Source organism: Ceratosolen solmsi, unplaced genomic scaffold (assembly GCF_000503995.2).
Source record: "Ceratosolen solmsi marchali unplaced genomic scaffold, CerSol_1.0 scaffold35, whole genome shotgun sequence".
Lineage (NCBI taxonomy): Eukaryota > Metazoa > Arthropoda > Insecta > Hymenoptera > Agaonidae > Ceratosolen > Ceratosolen solmsi.
The window spans coordinates 8,566,808-8,587,741 of NW_011948423.1; the positions used below are offsets into that span (position 1 = coordinate 8,566,808).

The 20,934-nt window shown below is 27.5% G+C and overlaps 1 protein-coding gene across 1 annotated transcript in view; it reads right to left on the bottom strand.

The window, feature by feature from the left end:
• Nucleotides 1-7,538: 7,538 nt before the first annotated feature.
• Nucleotides 7,539-20,934, bottom strand: part of LOC105362343 (slit homolog 3 protein-like) — an 88,147-nt gene continuing 74,751 nt past the window's right edge. The window contains exons 2-5 of the mRNA XM_011499771.1: nt 15,343-15,650; nt 11,518-14,607; nt 10,696-11,033; nt 7,539-8,176 (exon numbers count right to left, since the gene is read on the bottom strand). Coding sequence (XP_011498073.1) covers nt 7,634-8,176; nt 10,696-11,033; nt 11,518-14,607; nt 15,343-15,592 — 4,221 coding nt within the window. The 5' untranslated portion in view covers nt 15,593-15,650 and the 3' untranslated portion in view covers nt 7,539-7,633. The remainder of the gene's footprint in view (nt 8,177-10,695; nt 11,034-11,517; nt 14,608-15,342; nt 15,651-20,934) is intronic.

Below are 20,934 nucleotides of genomic sequence, written 5' to 3' on the forward strand. Positions count from 1 at the left end.
TATCGAATTACTTAGTAAACACAATAACATATATTTATAAGAAATAGATAGAAAAAATTGATTGTTTAATTATTAATTCTATTATTGAAGATATTTATAAAAAAAATCTTTTTAGAAATTTTCAATTATTATACATATAATTCTAAGATTTTAATTTCTAAACGATTGAAAATACTATATTAAGCATTGAGTTTAAAAATGTCTAAGTTTCGAATTACGATTTACACTTAATTGTATTGTTTGAAATTTTTTTTATTATTCTTATGATAATTATTCACATATTTACTTTCTGCTGTATTATGTTAACATTTTCAGAGTCTTGTTTTCTGTAAATATTCTTATATTTGAAAAGCTCGCATCATATAATTAAACGTTATGCATTATACAACGACTATTGCCCATTTATTAGTCGTTTTCATTATTTATAATTGATATAAAAAAAACTCAGTTTACGATTTATTATCTATTGCACGTTTCCAAAATTTCGTATAGCTGGATTTACTTTCGCTTTAATCGTAAAGACTATTTTCTATGCGTGTCAAGGGATGAAATTCTGTATTTGTGCTGTTGAATCGGTGAGCGAGAAAACACCGAGAGGATTACAAATGGAGATGAAAGAAAAAAAGTTCTGCATCCTCTATATTTGCTATCGCTCGCAATTTTATTTAATCTTCTACTCCATAACAACAAATAAATCAATACTAACGGGCTGAAAGATGATCTATATATATTATATATATATATATATATATATATATATATGTATAGATATATATATAATTTTATAAATGTATAGAATTATTGCAAATATATGTTTCCATCTCGAAATGATTACGAGCATTATGTAACTAATAGCATACTTCAATTCTGTTAAATTTAAAAAAAAAAAGATATTTTTTTTAGAATATTTAATAATTCATTTCAAATAATAATAATTATTATAAAATTATATAAATAAAAAATTTTTTAGCATAACTGATATTATATAGTTATACTGTTAACGAAATTTAAAACTATTATCTTTGTTAAAATACGTATAAAATAATTAAATAGACCTTTCTTTTATCTCGTATTTTTCAAATAATTTTTTATCATTTTTTTTATCAATATATTTCTATAAAATTCCAAAACTATACAATTTGACATTATTTACTTAAGCTATATAAGGGAGAGATAATTTCGTATTTGATCTTTAGTATTCTATTAACACGTGCTTTGATGTATGTCTACTTTCAATTTTACTCTTCTAAACTTTCTTTTTATGGATATTTTTTACACATCACTTTTTGTCCCACGTATCTCAGTATTCATTGTGCAATATTGTTTACGATATAATTCAAAGACCTTCAAAGTATAAAGAGAGAGTAGAATAATTCAAAATAAGATTACGAGTGGTTGGACTTTTAAAGCTACTTGCCTATCTTTTCGCTTTCTACATTCTTGAGAGATTTTTCTATGAGTATCTCGGAGTGCCGGGATAGATAAAAGAAGTTACTTTGCATCGATGAGAACGTTGGGGGGGGGGGAGGTAACTTTTGAAGTAAAGCGGAAAACGATCAATCGCAGCTATGCACAATTCCTTGGACTACTTTTTTTATTGCCACGTAGAATAGTTCAGACATCTTAAAGTAATTTGTCTTCTATGAAGAGTATTTTATATATTTATAAAAAGTTGATTATTATTGTGTTGATGAATATTTTTCTATATATGTAATAAAGAATTTAAATACGTTGATAAATTGTATTAAAAATTCAATAACTCGTATTATGCATTGTTATCTAGTTAAACCAATTAATATGGTTCCTAATACTTAAAGGCTTGAATTAAAGACTTAAATTATTATAAAAAATAATTAATTCTTACATTTTATATTTATAAGATATGGAATATTTTTTATACATATATTAAACTAAGACTTAAATGCTAAAATAAAAAGAACGAGTAATATTAATATGAGTATTAAAAATTATTTCTTTTCATAAAATTATAATATCTTTAAATTTATATTTATGTTTTCATTATATTTTATATTATAAATGCTTATATTAATATTGTAAAATTCTATAATATTTTTTAAATTATTAAAAATATGTTTAAAAATTTATCATGAATTTTAATGAGAATATTAATCACAATATTAAAAATCATAGAAGGTTATACAGGAAAGTGTATATACTACATATTATGGTTCTGAAATAACTATGTGACCTCGATGTTAAATCTATACAACACTTAAAAGTGTGTTGAATGTGAATTAAAATTCTGAAAAAGTCCATACTATACAAATTATATTATCACTATAAATTAAAATTATTATTAATAAAATTCTGAAAATATTTGAATGAATTTATAACATCAATATTAATCAAAGTTTTTTAATAACTAAATCTTTAATTACTATTCAAACATCATTTTTCTATTATATATATTTTTCTATTAACTAAATGATTCAATAAAAAAATTAATTAAAAAAACACATTAAAATATATATTGAATTGATAAATAATTATTTAAAATGTTTTTAGCTAAAATATTACATTTATTTGAAAATGTAAAAGTAAAATATTTTTATTTTCAATAACCAAATATACTATTGATATTAGATTTTATTTTTAGAGTTTGTAAAATGTATAACTCTATAAGTAATCATATAATCATTTCATTGAATGAGTAATTGGTATTTTTATTGCATAAATATTGTATTTTGTTTTTATGAGAATAATTTTATTTGTTTATTCAAAGAATTTTTTAAAGTATATTATACATTTAAATGGAATATTGAAAATATTTCCAAATATTACATCAAAACATGAAAGTGTTGTTTCGTGTAGCTCTATTTCATTTTATGTCTAATCAAGTTTTATGAAAGATGAAATTAGAGTACAATTTAAACATAAATAATAAATATAATTTTATAATTCTGATTAATTTATGTAATAACTTAAATATTACGTATTATAATTAAAATTCTGATACTATAATTCTAAACAATGTAAGTGAAATGGATAGAAGCATTGTTTGTATAAAAGATAATTAATAATATAATTTACAATAAAAATCGTTATAAAAATTTCCTTGATAATTATAAAAGAGTGTTTTATTTTAAAAAGATTCATATGCTACAATTGAAATTGTATTGGTTGATAAAAAAAATTATAATTATTTATAATTAACTAAATATAAAGAATATAAAAAGGCGACAAAATTATTTATAATGTATTTATCTATAATAATGAGAAATCCGTTAAAATTAACAATAAAATTGAAGTAGTAAAATTTGAATTATTTATTAATTTTGTTATTTATACAAAATATAAAAGTTTTTTATTCATTTAATAAATTAAATTTAATTATCAGTCATTTTAAAACTAATTCCAATTGAATGCATTTGCTTTGAAATTCACCTTTATTAGTAAAGCAATTATGTGAGATTAATGATATTCCACTGATTAGAAAAGTTATAAAATTATAAGGATAGAATTTACTTTAGTTACGATCCATAATAGCATTTATATTAATTTTTTTATAAAACCAGTATTTTTTTCAATAAATTTTACATAAAATATAAAATTCTGACTAGAAATTGACTATTATCATTTTCTTTATTATTATGTGACATGCATTTATTTTACTATTCATAACCCATAGTTGTATTAAAATTGACAAATAATCGATATATTTTTCTCGTTCGAAAAACTATTTTTTTTATGTAGTTCGCTTAATGCGAATGATATATTTTTCAGAAAAATACAAAGATTTACATTTGTTTGAAGAAATAAATAAAATAATTCTTTGTCAACAGAAGAGTAGGGTGAAAAGTTTTAAAAGCTTAAGCATTATTGCAAACAAAGTTCTTCCTTGCTTAGCTTTGTAGTTTGTGTACCCGTTATTTTTATTTGCGAAAAATATTTTTGTCATAAAACAAATGTGATACATTTTAATGTCATCGGATAATAAATAATAATTTGAAAATGGAGAGCCTCTAAAATTTTAATTCGTCGTTGAAAAATGCTCCAGCCGTGTGCTCACGTATGACTGCGCTAAATTCGGAGCAATGAAAGAAAAAGAAATCTGTGCTTGTGGGGTTTCTTCGGCATGAATATATTTTGGAAATTGCTCCTCGAGCTCTGCCGACGTGCGATATTATTATAGTTGAATTTGCTACAAGAGCGAGTAATAGAGAGAGAGAGAGAGAGAGAGAGAGAGAGAAAGAGAAGGAGGGAGAGAACTTGAAACACGGTTCCCGTGTTTACGGAAGTACTAGGGCGGTAGATTCAGTCGCTTATATGTGTGAAGCCAAAGGCGTAGGGTTGGTTAGTAGCCCTAATAGAATTGCTTCCTGCGCACAAATTCTCTTGTCGGTGATGCAGGCTATAGGAAAGTAAGAGAAGGAGAGTTTAGAGAGAAGGAGTGAGAACGCTCAGCCAACTGTTCTAGTAGCCATTAAAGGGCGGCGTGCGTTCTCTTGTATTAATGATTATTCGCACGGAAAGCAAGCTCTTTTTTATTTTCTATCTCTTCTTTGGTGGTACATATCGCACTTGCATCCTCGACTCTTGCTCCGTGCCGTTATTTTATTCCCATTCTTTATTCTTCTTTGTCAATCAAGCTTTGTTTCATAAACGCACATATTTACAGTAAAATTACAGTTATATCGGAGAAAATGCGGAACTATGAATTTTATGCCTAATGTTCAAGCGATAACTGTTCGCGTTTTCACGGAATGGAAGAGCATTTATTTTCACTACTCTTTCTCATTCTGTATTTGACACATTGTGGTTAAAAGTTTCTTTTAGTTTGTAAAATATATTTGCAGCCTTCAAGGCATTTAATATTTAATACTTTTTTAATGCATGGCAAGTGCTTTATTCAATTTTTTTAAAATATAAATCATTTAAATAAATTTATAAGTTTTGGAATATTAAATATTGGTTTGTTCTTATTAATTTAATTTTATAAGATAAAATAAATATAAAATAAGCTTGGCATATTGCACTTTTATCTAAGTAAATATAAAATTAAATTACTTCATTGAATGAAAATCAATATTTTTTCCATTGAGCATTTCAACATTAATCATTGTTTACGATACGTATCGTACATATATATATATATATATATATATATATATATATATATATATATATATATATATAATTATACTTACAGTTCTGTAAAATGTAGAGAGTTGTAACGTAATAAAAATAAAATGAAAATTCTTCAGTTAAAAGTAGTTTTTAAATTAATTATTTGAAGTTTTACCATGTTATAACATTAATCGATATAATTACTTTTTTTTTACCATTACAGGTCTCAGTTGAGATTTAATATTTCTTCGTATTTTTACTGTGGACAATTTAGTTTAGTTAAGGAAACGCCGAATGTTTATAATTATAATTAAATTTTTTTTGTCAATAAGGTCTAAAGTCTTTAATAAAATTATAGTAAAATAAATTATGAAATTTATATATATATATATATAAATATATTGATTCTAAAGTTTTTTTTTAGCCAATACTAGCTGTTATTAATTTTAAACGTTTAAATCATTTAAGTAAAATAAGAATTTTTGAATACCAATTTAATATTTCTGTATAGACGTAAACTTTTATATATAACATGCATATTATCTAGTGTTTATTAAAAATTCAGCCAGTTTCATTAAAAATCAATATTATTTTAAATTGAAATATTACAAGAATTAAATTTTAGTTTCTGACTATTTGTAGGTGATATTTTAATCCCATAATCTTTTAAAATAAAAGCATAGAAAAACTATAATATTATTGTACATTATCAATAGCTTTACTTTACTTTTACATAGTAAGAAATATAAAAGACAAATTAACCTAGAAATTATAAATAAATTTTCTTGGGCCGTGAATAACTTATGATAATTAAGAAAGTATTAAAAAACTTTCTCGGCATTTCTACATAAAAATACCTGTTATTAATATATTCGTATCAAAAAAATTCATTTGCAATGAAGGAAATGCTTGAGTGACAAATGCAAGGAGGAAGGAAGGATAGGGGCGGTATATAGGGCGGTAGTACCAGACGAAGGGAAGAAAGGGATTTGGGAGGGATAACGAGAAAATACATGTATGTAGTTAAGCACTTTCAGTACAGACAGGTCTGCGACTGTTAACGAAACTCCAAGAATTAATTATTGTCCTCACCTCTTGCTATCCTAATTGCATCGTGAGTACTGTCTATTGATCTGAACTTGTACTATTTTTTTAATACTTTATCGCAATCCCCGTTGACCTTAATTAAAAGTCTTTTATTTTCTTTCTTTTTTTTTTTAATAAAAAGGAATAAATAAATAAAATGAAAATACGCGTACAATGTAAGGTCTTAAAAGAATGCTGCTTTGGAATGTAATTAAAATAATGTGTGAAATTTGCATGGTGATCAGGTGTGAACGAATTTGGCTGATTTATTGACACTTACGCAAGTACTTAAAAGGATAGGGTAAGACGAATTATGCCGTCAAATTAAACCTCAGAGATTTCTAAGTTAACTGAAGCTAATCTCTGATTATAATTAATTAATTCATTTATTAAGAGAGATTTACTACGATTAAGTGGAGCTTACGTAAACTGGATTGAAAGGAGATTTACTGCTAAATAGAATGTAAAATCTAGGGTGGAGATCAAGGACATTCAATGTGGGTTACTAAATTGACAGTGCTTCGTTTACCATCACTTTTTATTAACCGGATTCCATTATTTGTTTTTATACCTTTTCTCTTGTCTATCTATTTACATAAATTGTTTTAATCGCAAGTCGCGATCACAAATACACTTTTATTACTAATAAAATCTCTTAAGCGCATGATAACCAGTGTACTACATTAGAATAGTCACATTATTAACGCTTTGCGGTTAGTTTAACTTTACAAATTTCTTAATCACAAGAATTTGTTTCACGTGTTACGTTTGAATACATTAAATAAGTTTTAACGGCTATCTTGGCAGGAATTACGCCACGTTGTCAAATATCGTTTGTCTCGGTCACCTCAGCCCGCTTTATAACGATAAAATTCCTTTGTAATATTTTCGCGCTATATAGATATACACGTGCATTATACAACTTCGTGGTTTTTCTTAAGGCGTATAAAACATTTGCCACTCTCATTACAGTTCCTTATTTTTTACAATGTAAATATATATATATATATATATATATATATATATAATAATAATAATAATAATAATAATAATAATAACCTTAAGCTTAAAAAGAAAAGAAAACGCTTTAGAAAATCAGTCTTCGAGAAATGGATCGTATTCGATACCGTGAATAATCATTAAATTATATAGTGAAAATTTATCGCATCGTTGCTCGTATTTTGTGCACCCTCTTTTATCATCCGATAATTCGAAATTCTTCTCACACTCCGTGCTTATACCAGTCCTTGTCCGCACTTTCCCGACTCATACGACCCTGCCCGCCCGTTTACCGTCAGTCGTATCATCGTTCATCGTTCACTCCGCCCCACTACGCGCCACTCTCTAAACCTTGACAATTCACTTGTCTGTGTCCGAATCAGGCAAAGATGGTCCTACCCGCTGAGACGCTCTTGAGCTCAATGTCCTGCTCGTCATCGCAGGACTCGTTGGGCTTGTGCTACGAATTGAGGGCAGTAGTGCCGATGTTGCTGATAAAGCTCGGGCAGGTGTTGTCCGGGCGATCGCCGCTCTGCAGCGAGAAGTGCCGATAAGACATGTATTCGGGCGGATTTGGAGCTAGAGGTTGCTCCCTTTTGACAGCCGCGCGCTGCTTTTTCATTTTCATGTAGCCGAGCACGGATATAAGCACGACGAATACAACGAAGCCCATGCAGCTGCCAACGATAAGACCGAGGCGTCGGGTGAGGATACTGGCGAGGCTGCCTCTATCGCCTAGAGCCCCATCCTCCACTACTGAACTGGGAGCTTCAAGGGTGCGCACTTCGGTACAGCGACTCATTGCCGAGTTAACCATCACTGGATGTGCCGAACCTTCGATTACGTCGTCCTGCGAAGCGTTCCACTGCCAGTTGTTGATGTCCTCAGGGATGGGCGTGCCCCAGCTGCCGAGGCCCAGCACACAGATAAGATAGCGTGTATCAGGGACGAGCTTCGTCAGCCGCACTGAACGAGCTTTCGGATCCAAGAGCTTCCCGCGCACCTGCAACACATGTTTTTGCAATTTCTCTATAATTCTTCTATTGTTTAATTTGCGTTTCATATGGACGGCAGAAGAAATATATATATGAAAAGCCTATTGATATGAAGCTTTTTTTTTGGAGCGGTATACTCTTTATGCCATGTCTTTCACGTGCGTGAGTGTGTGCGTGTTGTGTCTGAATGGCGATCAATATATTTTGTGTAATTAGTAATAATTACTTCAGCGTGTCTGGATACTTTGATGGCAGAAATTATCATTTAATTCCCATTTCAGATGAAATTCAAGGCTTTTAAGAATTTTTAAAAATATCATTAATGTTATAGTTTTAAAATAACGATAATAATTTTGCTGTCGCTATCATATAAAAAAACATCTTATTTAATATTTTAATTGATTTTTAGCATAATATTGCGATAAATAAAGAAGTTAATGTTAATCGATATATATATATATATATATATATCAATGTAATTCAATGAATACCCGATGAACTTGTAAAAGACACTGGCTCGAGAATGGCTTTATTTTTTAATTTTTTTTCTTTATTTTTTTTGTTTTGAAAAACCAATTTTTGTAGTGGATAAGTTAGTAAAGGCTAAATGAAAAATAAAATTAAAAAGCAAACCAAAACATTACATATAGTATTATTATAAATCGTAAGAGACCATTTTAACGTGTTCGTATAATTGTATTTGATGTATGAGTATTATTAATTTTATGTGAAACAAGTGTTTTTGATTCACTCATAAATCTTGAAAAAAGTTGTATATTATACTTTTCATTATATGAATTTGCATTTTATATATTCATTATATGATGCATAATATATATTTTTCTTTTGTATTGCACGTAGAAAATTGCTTTAAAGCATTTGCTACTTAAAAGCTAATTCTTTATGCATAATCACATTCATTAAAGATGTAATATTTCATGTAGATTTATTTTAACAATAAAAAAATCGGACAGAAATTATACTTTAAAGAAAAGTTCATATGCATTGTGTCAGTGTTGTAAAATTTTATCTTATTAATAAAGTTGATAAAATTACCTATAAAAAATTTTTGAATTATAAAAAGAGAAATAAGGTAAGAAATATTGATGATTGTATCATAAAGATTCGGTACGCTGTAGTTTACATATGGATAATATTGAATAAATTTGAATTATAAATCACAACATTCCTAAAGTTATAAATTACATAATGCATCATATTCTCAGTAGTACAGTTGAATAGAACTTAGTATATTTTATATTCACTTAATCCTAATATAACCTTTATTATAAACTAAAATTTTATTTTTACAAGAAAATAAAACAATCCCAATTCACCGAAAAATAATAGCTTTCAAAAAATAAATATTCACAGAAAAATGAACAATTCTTATTTAAAAATGAAACATTTTTCAATGTTATATGACTATTATATACTCATGTAAAATTTGTATGCTTAGGCAATGTACTTTGAATGATAATTTACTTTTACTGCAGAAAAAATTCTAAAAATATTTTTAATTAACTATAAATAGAAATTTCAACAAACTTTATTTTCATTATTAAATCAAAATATTTGAAAACAAATTATATACTATATAAATATTATATAAACTATCATATAAATTATATGTTATTTTATATAGAATATTTTTAACCAACCGTTCTTAAAAGTAAAAAATAATTTATAAATCAAAATTTTACAAAAAATATAAATCTTTCTTGGGATCATAAATAATAGCTCACGTAGCAGACGTTAATTTTTAAAGAATCACAAAATATACGTTTGGAACAATTGTATTTTTTCTTTTATTTTTTGTAACACTAATTTCGTAGTACTAAATTATGATATATTATAAAAATATCTTTAATTCTTTACAAGATTAATGAGCAAACGCAAGTTACAATTTGAAAATTAATGATAATTTAGAAAATAATTATTTACGATAGTATTTACGGTGATTGTATTATAAATATGGGCACAAACTTTAAATATAAAAGTTACAGTGATTTATATTTAATTTAAAAATTGCATTTTATTATATAATTATATTTTATAATAAAATATTGTAATGTATCTGAATAAATACTAAAATTTATTTTAATTTCTTCAAATTTTTTGCAGCATAGATTTTCACTTAGAGTTAAAATTCTAACTCTAGCTAAATAAAAATATTCATGGACCAATTTTCAAAAATATCGAATGTAACAATTTAATACGTTTTTATTAATGCTGAATTCAATTTAGAACATTATTTGTGCAGAACTCAGTAATTCAAAATTATTGAAAAGAAATGCAAACATTATAATACATTCAACTGGAATGTATTCTTTTAGTTGGTAATGTTTTTCCGTTAATCGTATACAATTATACGCGTCAATTGTATTATAATTATATTATCTATTCAATTATTTAAGATATTGTACTATAAGATACATTCATTTTTTGAAAATATTCCAATTACTTTGTCCATCTAATTAAAAGCCTAAGACAATTCGTGAATTTATAGTTTTGAAACATCACTTACTTCATCTACGTTACCCAAAGCGTGATATGCAACTTGATATCCATGTAACCCAGAATGATTTCTGCTCTGCCAAGAAACGAGAACAGAAAAAGGCTGGATATCTTGAATAGCCAGCTTTAGTACTAATGGCGCTGAGCAGAATGCATGAGGATCCAGATCGAGAAATACTAAACCTCGAAGCTCAGGCGGCTGCTCACATCTTAACAAACCTCCTTCAACATCATTTATTCCTACGCTGCTTTTACCGCGACCTCGACCTACCCCGCCAACTAGTTTCTGATGGTCTCGCAGCCACTCCCAAAGCTCTTGAGATTCGCATCCGCAGTTCAAAGGATTTTCTATAATTGATAAACAAAAATATAAAATATCGAAATATATGAATATAGGTCATGAAAACCTTTTTGTCAATTAAATAATTTTGTTAAAATTTCAAAATAATTTTTAATATTTTTTACGAAACAATCGCTTGTTTTTTTTTATTATTATTATTTTTTTTATATTACTCTATGATAAATTCATTTATCAATTTAAACAGAGTTATCAATATCACAAATTAATCTTTAATGTAATTGATAAAATAATAATTTCATAACAGGTGTTTAACTAAATTCGATATTTATTTATGCATAAGTAAATATTATTACGTAAAAGCACAAAGAGACTTAGATAAAAAAATTTTCTAAAAAAAAAATAAATAAATTATCTATAAGAAGTATTATCCAATGGTTTGTTAACAATGGTTGAAAGTAAAATTAGACTAATGAAGAAAAAAATTAATTAAAAAATATTTCTCCGTCAAAGACGAGAATATATTTTACTTGCCTTCAGCTCGAAGGCTTCGTATCTGTGTCTCTAGAGGTCGAAAAGCATTCAATGGTAGATTCTCCAAGTAATTTCTACTAAGATCAAGGAGTCGAAGTTTCTTCAAAGGACGAAATGCTTCACTCGAAATCGTATTGATCCAGTTTCCATAAAGATGAAGCTCGACTAAATTGACCAAATTCTTGAATGTTACTTTGCCGACTGTACCGATCTGATTGAAAGAGAGATCTAGTATCTGTAATGCTTTTAAGTCCTCTGGAAATTCCTCCAGTTCCTTTAAACGATTATGAGTAAGATTGAGTATGCGCAGATGCTCCAGTCCTTGAAGCCGCTCTTGAGGTAAAATATCAAGAGTATTCATTCCAAGATGAAGGGTTAATAGATTCGGTAGACTACGAAATACGCCAGGTGATACTCGAGAAATACTATTTTGACTTATGAAAAGATACTGAAGCGCAGGAAAAGCTTCGAAATCCTGCGACGTAAGTATGGATAAATTAGTACCTGATATGTGTATCTCTTGTAATAGAGGATACATTGATTCCGAAGGTATTTCGTGTATTTTACTTAAGGGATTTTTTGTTAAATTTAGCCATGTTAATCCGGGGAGATTTTGTCCAGATAGAGCGATGGCAGGAATCTGTTTGAATTTATTTTCTGAGAGATCAATTCGTCGTAACATCGATGAGTGAGTAAAAAAATTTACAGGTAGTGCATTTAAATTATTATGGCTTAAATCGACTGAAAATAAGCGAGAAAGATTCGCCAATGCAAATCCAGACATTGATTCAATTTTATTATGGCTTAAATCAATTTCTCGTAAATTCTTTAATCCTGATAAGCTAGCAACATCTACAGTTGCTATATTATTATGCGATAAGGATAAAATTTCTAAATTCTTCGAACTTGCAAGAGCTGAATATGGAAGACCGATGAGTTTATTATAATCAGCACGCAATTCTCGCAGTGCTAATAAATTATTGAAAATACCAGGTGGTAATGTACGTAGATAGTTATGATTTAAATGAAGTTTTGCCAAGTTCACATTTAAAACGAAAATATTTTCGGACATTTGAGAAATTTGTACATCGTCTAATATAAGCTGCTGCAGCGCGGGTAATCCATTGAAGCTGTGTTCCGACAGCTGACTAAAATTATTTCCAGAAGCTGTAAGAATCTGTAATCCTGAAATTTGAAGTCTTTGAAGAGCTGGGGCGGTTAGCTGATTATTTTCTAAATTAAGATCTATTAGCTCCACGAGACCTAAAAATGCTTCATTCTCTATCGTTTGAATGGAACAGTTTTTTAAATTTAATTTACGAATTGGCAATCCCTTTTGAAATACAGCATCCTGTAAAACTGTTAACTGATTGTTTGCTAAATCTAAGACTTTTAGTTTTTTCAACGCTGTTAAGGAATATGGATCAAGTTTTTGCAAGCCATTATCTTGAAGATACAGTTCTTCAAGCTCATGCAGCTCGGAAAAGGTACGATCTGTCACGTGACTTAATTTATTCATACTTAGCTCAAGAAATTTCAGTGCCTGCATTGGTTGGAATGCAGCATCTTCAATTTTTGATATAGAGTTATTCGTTAAATAAAGACGCTCGACCAGTAACAAATCACGGAACAGTGGTGCTTGCAAATGCGTCAATTTATTATGGCCTAACCACATGATTCTTACAGAAGCTTGGCCGCGCAATGAATTGTTATGTAATATGGCAAATCCATTGCTGTCCAACTGAATAGAGACTAATGAACTACCACTTGATAATGTGTCCGATGACAATTGAAAAACGTCACCTAACACTGTCAGCTGATTTCCTTGGAGATTAACATGTTGTAAGCTGCTCAATGTACTTAATGCACCCGTTTCAATATTAACAATTGCATTATTCTGTAAATGAAGTTCTTGGAGTGCCGGCAGCGGTGAAAATACACCACGTTTTACTTCATTAATTTGATTATCCTGTAATCGTAGCTCTCGTAGTTTTTCTAATTTTGAAAAAGTACCAACATGCAATTCTTGTATCTTATTACCATCTAATGACAAGGAAGTAAGTTTATCACAATATTTGAAGAATTCTGTGGGAATCTTTTCAATGTAATTGTTGGTTAAATGTAATTGCTCAAGCTGATTGAGACTCGCAAGACCTTTTCCATCAATTCTGCGTATTGCATTTTGTTGAAAGTAAGCCACACTCAAACTAATGCTTCCTATAAATGCATCACTTGGAATTTCAAGAATATTATTTTCGGCTAGGTAAAGTTCTCTTAACTCTGGCAGTCCTGCGAAAACTCCACCAATATAATGTATATGATTATGACTAAGTTCAATTGTACGCAGACGTTCGTTGGCTTTAAATGTAGTGGCATCAAGGAATACTATTTTATTATGACTGAGATCAATAGACTCGAGATCTTTCAATGATATGAAAGCATTTTTATCAACATCTTCAATATTATTATAGTAAAGTGACAAAGTTTGTACAATTGGGCATGGCCTAAAACAATTTTCACCGAGTTTATCAAAATTATTACTGCTCAAATCTAAAATAAGTAAGGAGTTTAATAATGAGTATCCATCGTTTGGCAATTCTGATATCTCATTCCAAGCAAGTCTTAATGAATCCAGACTCTCAAGTCGCCTTAATGATGTCATTGGAAAGAGTTTAAGTTTATTCTCCGTGAGATCTAGATCTGTTAAGTAATTCTCAAGTCCAGCGAATGCATACTCTGATATTTTAGAAATTTGATTTCCTTTAAGACTAAGCTTCATTAATTTCAGCCCATAGAAGCAATATGATGAAAGATCCTGGATTATATTAGCCTCGAGATCCAAGGCCGCCAGTTTATGTAGTTCTGCAAGAGCTTTTTGTGGAACTTGAGTCAAACGACCGGAAATTAATGCTAGTGATTCCAAACTATTTTTTAAATTTTTAAAGGCAGATTCACTAATGTCGCGCAGCGACGAATGAGAAATTTGCAGATGCCCGATCTGCGAACCTGCGGGAAATGCACTTTCCTTTAATTCTTCTATAATCTTATCTAGCTCGTAGATACTAAGAGATTGTACAAATGCATCTTCTCCTAAAACAATATAGGTGCGTTAGTATAGTATTATTTGAGCATAATACAAATAAAATAACAAGAAATTTATTATATCTTAATAGAATTATTGAAATTCAAAATTTATAATTATTATTAAAGACTGTTATGTTAATATTTCTTGAACCAAATTTTTTTTTTATATTGTAATTGGATAGAAATTTAATGCAAAATTAAATATTAAATATTATCGTATGAATAATTAATTTTATAAAAGTAAATAAAGTATTTATACATTTATTATAATTGTTATTGAAATAAGTATGGAATCGAAAAAGTATTTATTTGTATTATTTGTATGGTTATTATATAATTAACTCACGATTAACTGCAAGTTTTTAATTTTCATTTAATGAAATTCATATTTTGTTATACGAAAAACTTCATAAAACATTAAAAATAAATATTAATTTTTATCTTTAATTCTGTATAGAATCGTCAATTAATCGTTTATTAATTAGCCAGAATGTTATATATTAAAAGTAAAGAACAATACAAATTTTAATCAATGTTTTATATATTTAATATTTTTATGTTGGAATTAATTTTGTGATTGACAACTTTTAAAAAAACTTAAAAATTCCCCTTAATATTATTTCATTATTAAATATAAATATTTGAAATAATGGTTAGTCATTATTTTTATGAATTATTTATGATTATTTAATAGATACATTTTCGAAGATAATTATCGGTAAATTAAAGAATTCAACTAGCCTGCTGAATTCATAACACCAAGTAGGGTTAATCTCAATGTTTCCTCTGACGCGCCGACGCATTCAAGAAAAAGTCCATCTTCGAAGTTGTAACAGGAGCATCCTGGAATTAACTCGGATGGCGGACATTCTGCTGCTTGGGCGTGAATTTCAGATATGAAGAAGGATGGAATTAAGAGAAGGAAGGATATTACATTAACGAGGCAACGTGCTTTAAAGCACACTCCTTCTCTTTGCAAATGTTGCGTCATCGTAACGTCACATCACATCCAACTCATGTAATAGCGTATCTTCCTTCGAAAGTCAAACCTATAACAGAAAATATACGTAGTCAAGTATTCATGTGATACTATAATATTGACTTCGAAAAAAGGAAGAAAATAATATCTTATTTATCTATCTATATCATTTAAATAGCCAATATAAATTTTATAATTATTCGTTATTAAGCTTAGTTGGATATAAATTATTACAACAAATAGTGTTTTGAAATATTTTCTTATTAAAAGTCTTAACAAATTTTTGTTTCCGATAATACACATAATTAATATATCAGTATTGATAAGCAGCTGTTGCTTAATCTACATCTTTTGGAGATGTAATAGATTCTAAAGCTAATCAGTTCTTATCTCAAAAGGATGCAAACTAAGAGTACATAAAGCAAATATGTAAATATCTAAACACCACCTGCGGCGCAAAAGTGACGTGCCGACAGATCGCTCGTAGCGCTATGTTGATAGGTTCTTGTTTGCAGTACATTCGCTTTTAATACCGAAAGTTGCGGTCTGACGCCCCCATACTATTACTACTACTACTACTACTACTACTACTACTACTACTACTACTACTACTACTACTACTACTACTACTACTACTACTACTACTACTACTACTACTACTACTACTACTACTACTACTACTACTACTACTACTACTACTACTACTACTACTACTACTACTAATACTACTACTAATACTACTACTATTAATATTATTATTATTATTATTATTATAACTAAAGATTATAAGCTAAAGTAGACATCTACTGCTCATGACTGTTGAGAATTAAATTAAATTTCTATATTCCTGTCTATTTAAAAACCGCGAATGTATGAGTGCAATCTTAATGATTTCTTCATCTTCCATTGAATAAGAATTAAACCATTTTTATTAAAAAAAAAAAAAAAATGAAAAAAGTATCACAGATCCTTACAAACTTAAATTCACTGTGGTTTAAAGCAGTAACATGAAATTTCAGATCCTATCTGCGTTTTCTCTGTTCCTTACGGACTTTACTCTTTGTCTTCATTCAGAAGAGATGAAAGAAAGAGGGAGGGTAAAAAAGAGAGATAGATAGATAGATAGAGAGAGAGAGAGAGTTAGTAAACGATTTTGTCAGCGTTCACTGCATTCTTGGCACAACTGCCATAAATGAATTTTATAGTTCTCTCTTCTATCGCACTTTCGTCTTTGTCTGTCTCTTAGCCATTAATAATGTGTTTTTCTACACTCAGATCGTTAACCAACAGTGCATGTGAATTATTGGTCGTTCTTCGAGCATTATTATGTAATGAAATATATGTCATTCATTATTAAATTGTCGAGATTTGTTCAAGTACTTTTATGAAGTGATTTCAAACACTTTTTCGAAAAAAAAACTTATTCTACGTAATTGCCGTAGTCTCATGTTTTAGGTTTTAGGTATATTTATGTTCACTATATCCTTGCGCAAGTACTATACGATGCAACGTCCTCGGAAATGGAAAGCTCTTTTTATTTACGATCATCTAGGATCGTAAGTGGAAATGGGCATAACGTGACTGCGAAACAGAGAAAGCTTCAATTTTGAAGCTTAAAAGACCCGTACGTGAAGCAATTTCTTAATGTTCTTCTCGAACGAGTAAACGAACCCCGCTTATCAAATGTGCCTGTCTTTTATTTTCTATTTTTCTGCTAATTGCTTACTATAAAATCACCATTACTCGTCTTTAATTCTATTTATTATAAATGTTTATATTACTGTATATTGAAATGATGCAAAATTTTATTAAATTCTACAAATAACAGTCTATTTAGAGAAATATCAATTATAAGTAATACAACAGGTGTGCATAATTTATTTGGAATTCTCTTTTAATTTTCTTTACAAATTTAAATATTCTTTAATAACTATTGTATATTTTTATATAATAACTTGATTATTACAACTATACTAATTTATTTGAATAGTTTCATTATAGTCACATATAAGCAGAAAATTTGAAACGATCGAGAACAAAAATGTGTAAAATGATTATTTAGAAAAATTGACGTTACTTATATATTTTTTCGAACTAAGACTAAAATTTCCAATAGTCTATATTATAATAAATATAAAAGAATATATGGCATAAATTATATAAATATCATATAGAATGAATCATGGAATAATGGTAGGCATATTATATTCTGATAAATTAAAATTACATTTATATCGTAATTTCAAAGGTAAATAAATTCTGTAGCATTAAGTATTTATAATTAAATCATTTGATATTAAAATAATTTCATCAATATATAAAAGTATATAAAAAAAACAATACATTTATTCTGTTTATGATATAAAATTATCATCGATGTATTTTACTTAAAGGTTTAGATTATAAAAGTTTTTACATAAAAATATAATTTAACATTAATTATAAATATAAAATATGTTTTATTTCTGTCATTTAATTTATTTAAAAATATATTGGAAACATAATATTGTTATATATGTATTATTATATATAATTTAAAGTATGACCATGTAATAATGACCATAAAATGAAGAACATGAGATATTGAAATACTTTAAGCATTAAAGTAAGAATTGATAATTCAAACATAAAAATCTCCAACACTTACTAAATATTTATCTTTTTTTATACAGAATCAGCACATAATGCGAGAAATACTAATGTACACCTCTAAGTGATTATTATTTTTGGCTTTGAATCAGAATATATTTATAATATTTGGATCTGGTTTTCTTTTTATCCATCTATTCTGACTTAAAATTTTCAACGCTCTTCTTCTTTCCAGTTTCACTCAACATTGTTTTCACAAAATTTTGGTATTCGGGCCATCTGCAGTTTTCAATTAGCTACTAATTACTACTATTGCTTTCGTTTCTTCGGATTCTATCAATTTATAATTCGTTGTTCAATTTTTCATTTTTCTGCGTTGACTGCTGATGTTGCAGCTAATTAGCTATCAAATTTGGCTCGAATATCACATCTTGAGCCGAAAACAATGTGAATTGCGAAAGTCTAGATTTAGGCGAATTACCGTCGTCATTTTTTTTCTATTTCACTTTAACGTTGTGTTTTAACTATTGCCATATTGATAATATATATTTTTTATTCGTATAATATTTTATATTATATTACTTTTTTTTTTATTAATAAATATTTGTAACTTACTAAAGTATATTATAATAATTATTAACTACATATGTCTAGATAATTCAATGTTTATTACATTTTTAATATTTGTTTGAAAAATAAAAAAAGCAATATAAATTACTATACACAATCTTATTGTAATAAATATTTTATGTTAAAAATGGAAGTATAGTAAATAGAATGTTAAATGAATATCATTATAACTTTATAATTTAAATGATATTTGTATTAATTAAATGATGATTTTTTCTATTTTTCACATAAAATCTATTAACCCATAGATTTATGAATATACTAAAATTATTTTAATAAATATTTATCTTAAGATTTATTATTATAATTATGTTATTTATGATAAAATAAAGTATTTTACAATTATAAAAGAAATACTCGATATAAGAAATTAAGATTTCTTTTGGATATATGATATTAATTTTAGATGAGTAAACTTAGAAAGCAGAATAACAATAATTATATACGTATTAATATATAGATCTTTTCAATACAAAAAGATATAACACCTAGCTTTGTAATAATTGTTTATTTTATTGATATTTGTTTATGTATTTATTGATTATGAATTATTTATTAATATTGATTTATGTTATTGAAGAACAAAAAGAAGTCGTTTTACTACACTTTTTATAGAATAATTTCAAACATTAAGTCTTAAGTAATTCAATTTATTAATTATAATAAAGTTAATTATTTAATAATTTTTTGCGCTTAATGTATATCCTATGAGTATATTAATTTTCACTATTTATAACAATGTCAATCAGGTATATAAATTAATATATCCGAATGAAGAAGAAATTATTTCTGAAGTAACTTTAAATCTAATAAATTATTCAATCTATGTTTCAATGCTTCTAATTCGTTTACATGTTTGGTAACATCGGATATTTTATTAATTTATTAGAAACTGAAATAATATAATTAATTACACAAAAGTTAATAATTCTTAATTATTATTAATAATATTAATGATACGAATTATAAATTAAATTATGATCTATTAATTACTTCATTGCAGAACTATATAAAAATAGTGAAACAGTACCGTACCATATTACTTGTATTCTGCATGAAATATTATTTGTTGAATACATTTCGGACAGAGATTATAAATATAGTCTATAAAATCATAACAAAAGAATATTAAACTAATCTAAGTAGTAAATCAAATAGTCACATAACTCCTATTATGAACATTTTTCTCTATCAAACACAATTTTGACATTAATAAACAATGCTGTTCTAAGTTTATAAAAAATTTTACAAACATCCTTTTTTGTTTTATTGACCACGAACAAAGAAAATAATTTGGATGTATCATCATGTTTTAACAAATCACTTACTACAAAGACTATAACCGACAAAAATGTTATGAATTCATTTGTCATACGAGTAATAAGACAATAAATGATTCCATTTTATTTTGATTGCACAGACAAATTTATAAACATATTTCCATTTAATTCTAATAGCGTATATGAAACAATATTACATCTGTACGCCACATAGTAAATTAAACGTTATTTTATACAAATAATTCTACAATTTTAACGCTTACTTATTGACACTATTGTTATGAAAATAGAAATTATTATAAATACACTAATTTAAAAAGTACAATTACATACGAATTATAAATAAGCTTTATAAATTATTGTATGAAAGTTTAAATCCGTTATATTGCGGTGAATTTAAAAGTCTACACTATAAGTCTATCAGATTAAATTGTCTTTGATATACACAGAGAAGCGATGCATGGAAAAAAGTTCTAGCACCGAAAGTGAGTATTTCTAACGACTTTAAAAGCAAGTTAGCTAATTATATTTATCTTGGCTTAGCATTACTGCTATATGATAATCTTAAGCAGTTTATGTTTCCGAGTGCACTAAACCATATGCCGAGTCAGGCCAGGTTATCGTCGACATCGTGACCCTCGCAGCGTATAATTCAGTCTGTTCAACTTTTCAAGCCGTCCCATGGATGCGACGGAGACACGCTATGAGTGGTGTATGTTCGCATGCTCATCGAGATACGTGATTTGAATAGAAGATGTACGTGTTTTCGCGAATGTCGTAAGCTCAATATGAACAAGAACGAGAGATAGGCACACTGCAGTTGCATACGGAAGTTCTGTATTTTCACACTGTCGC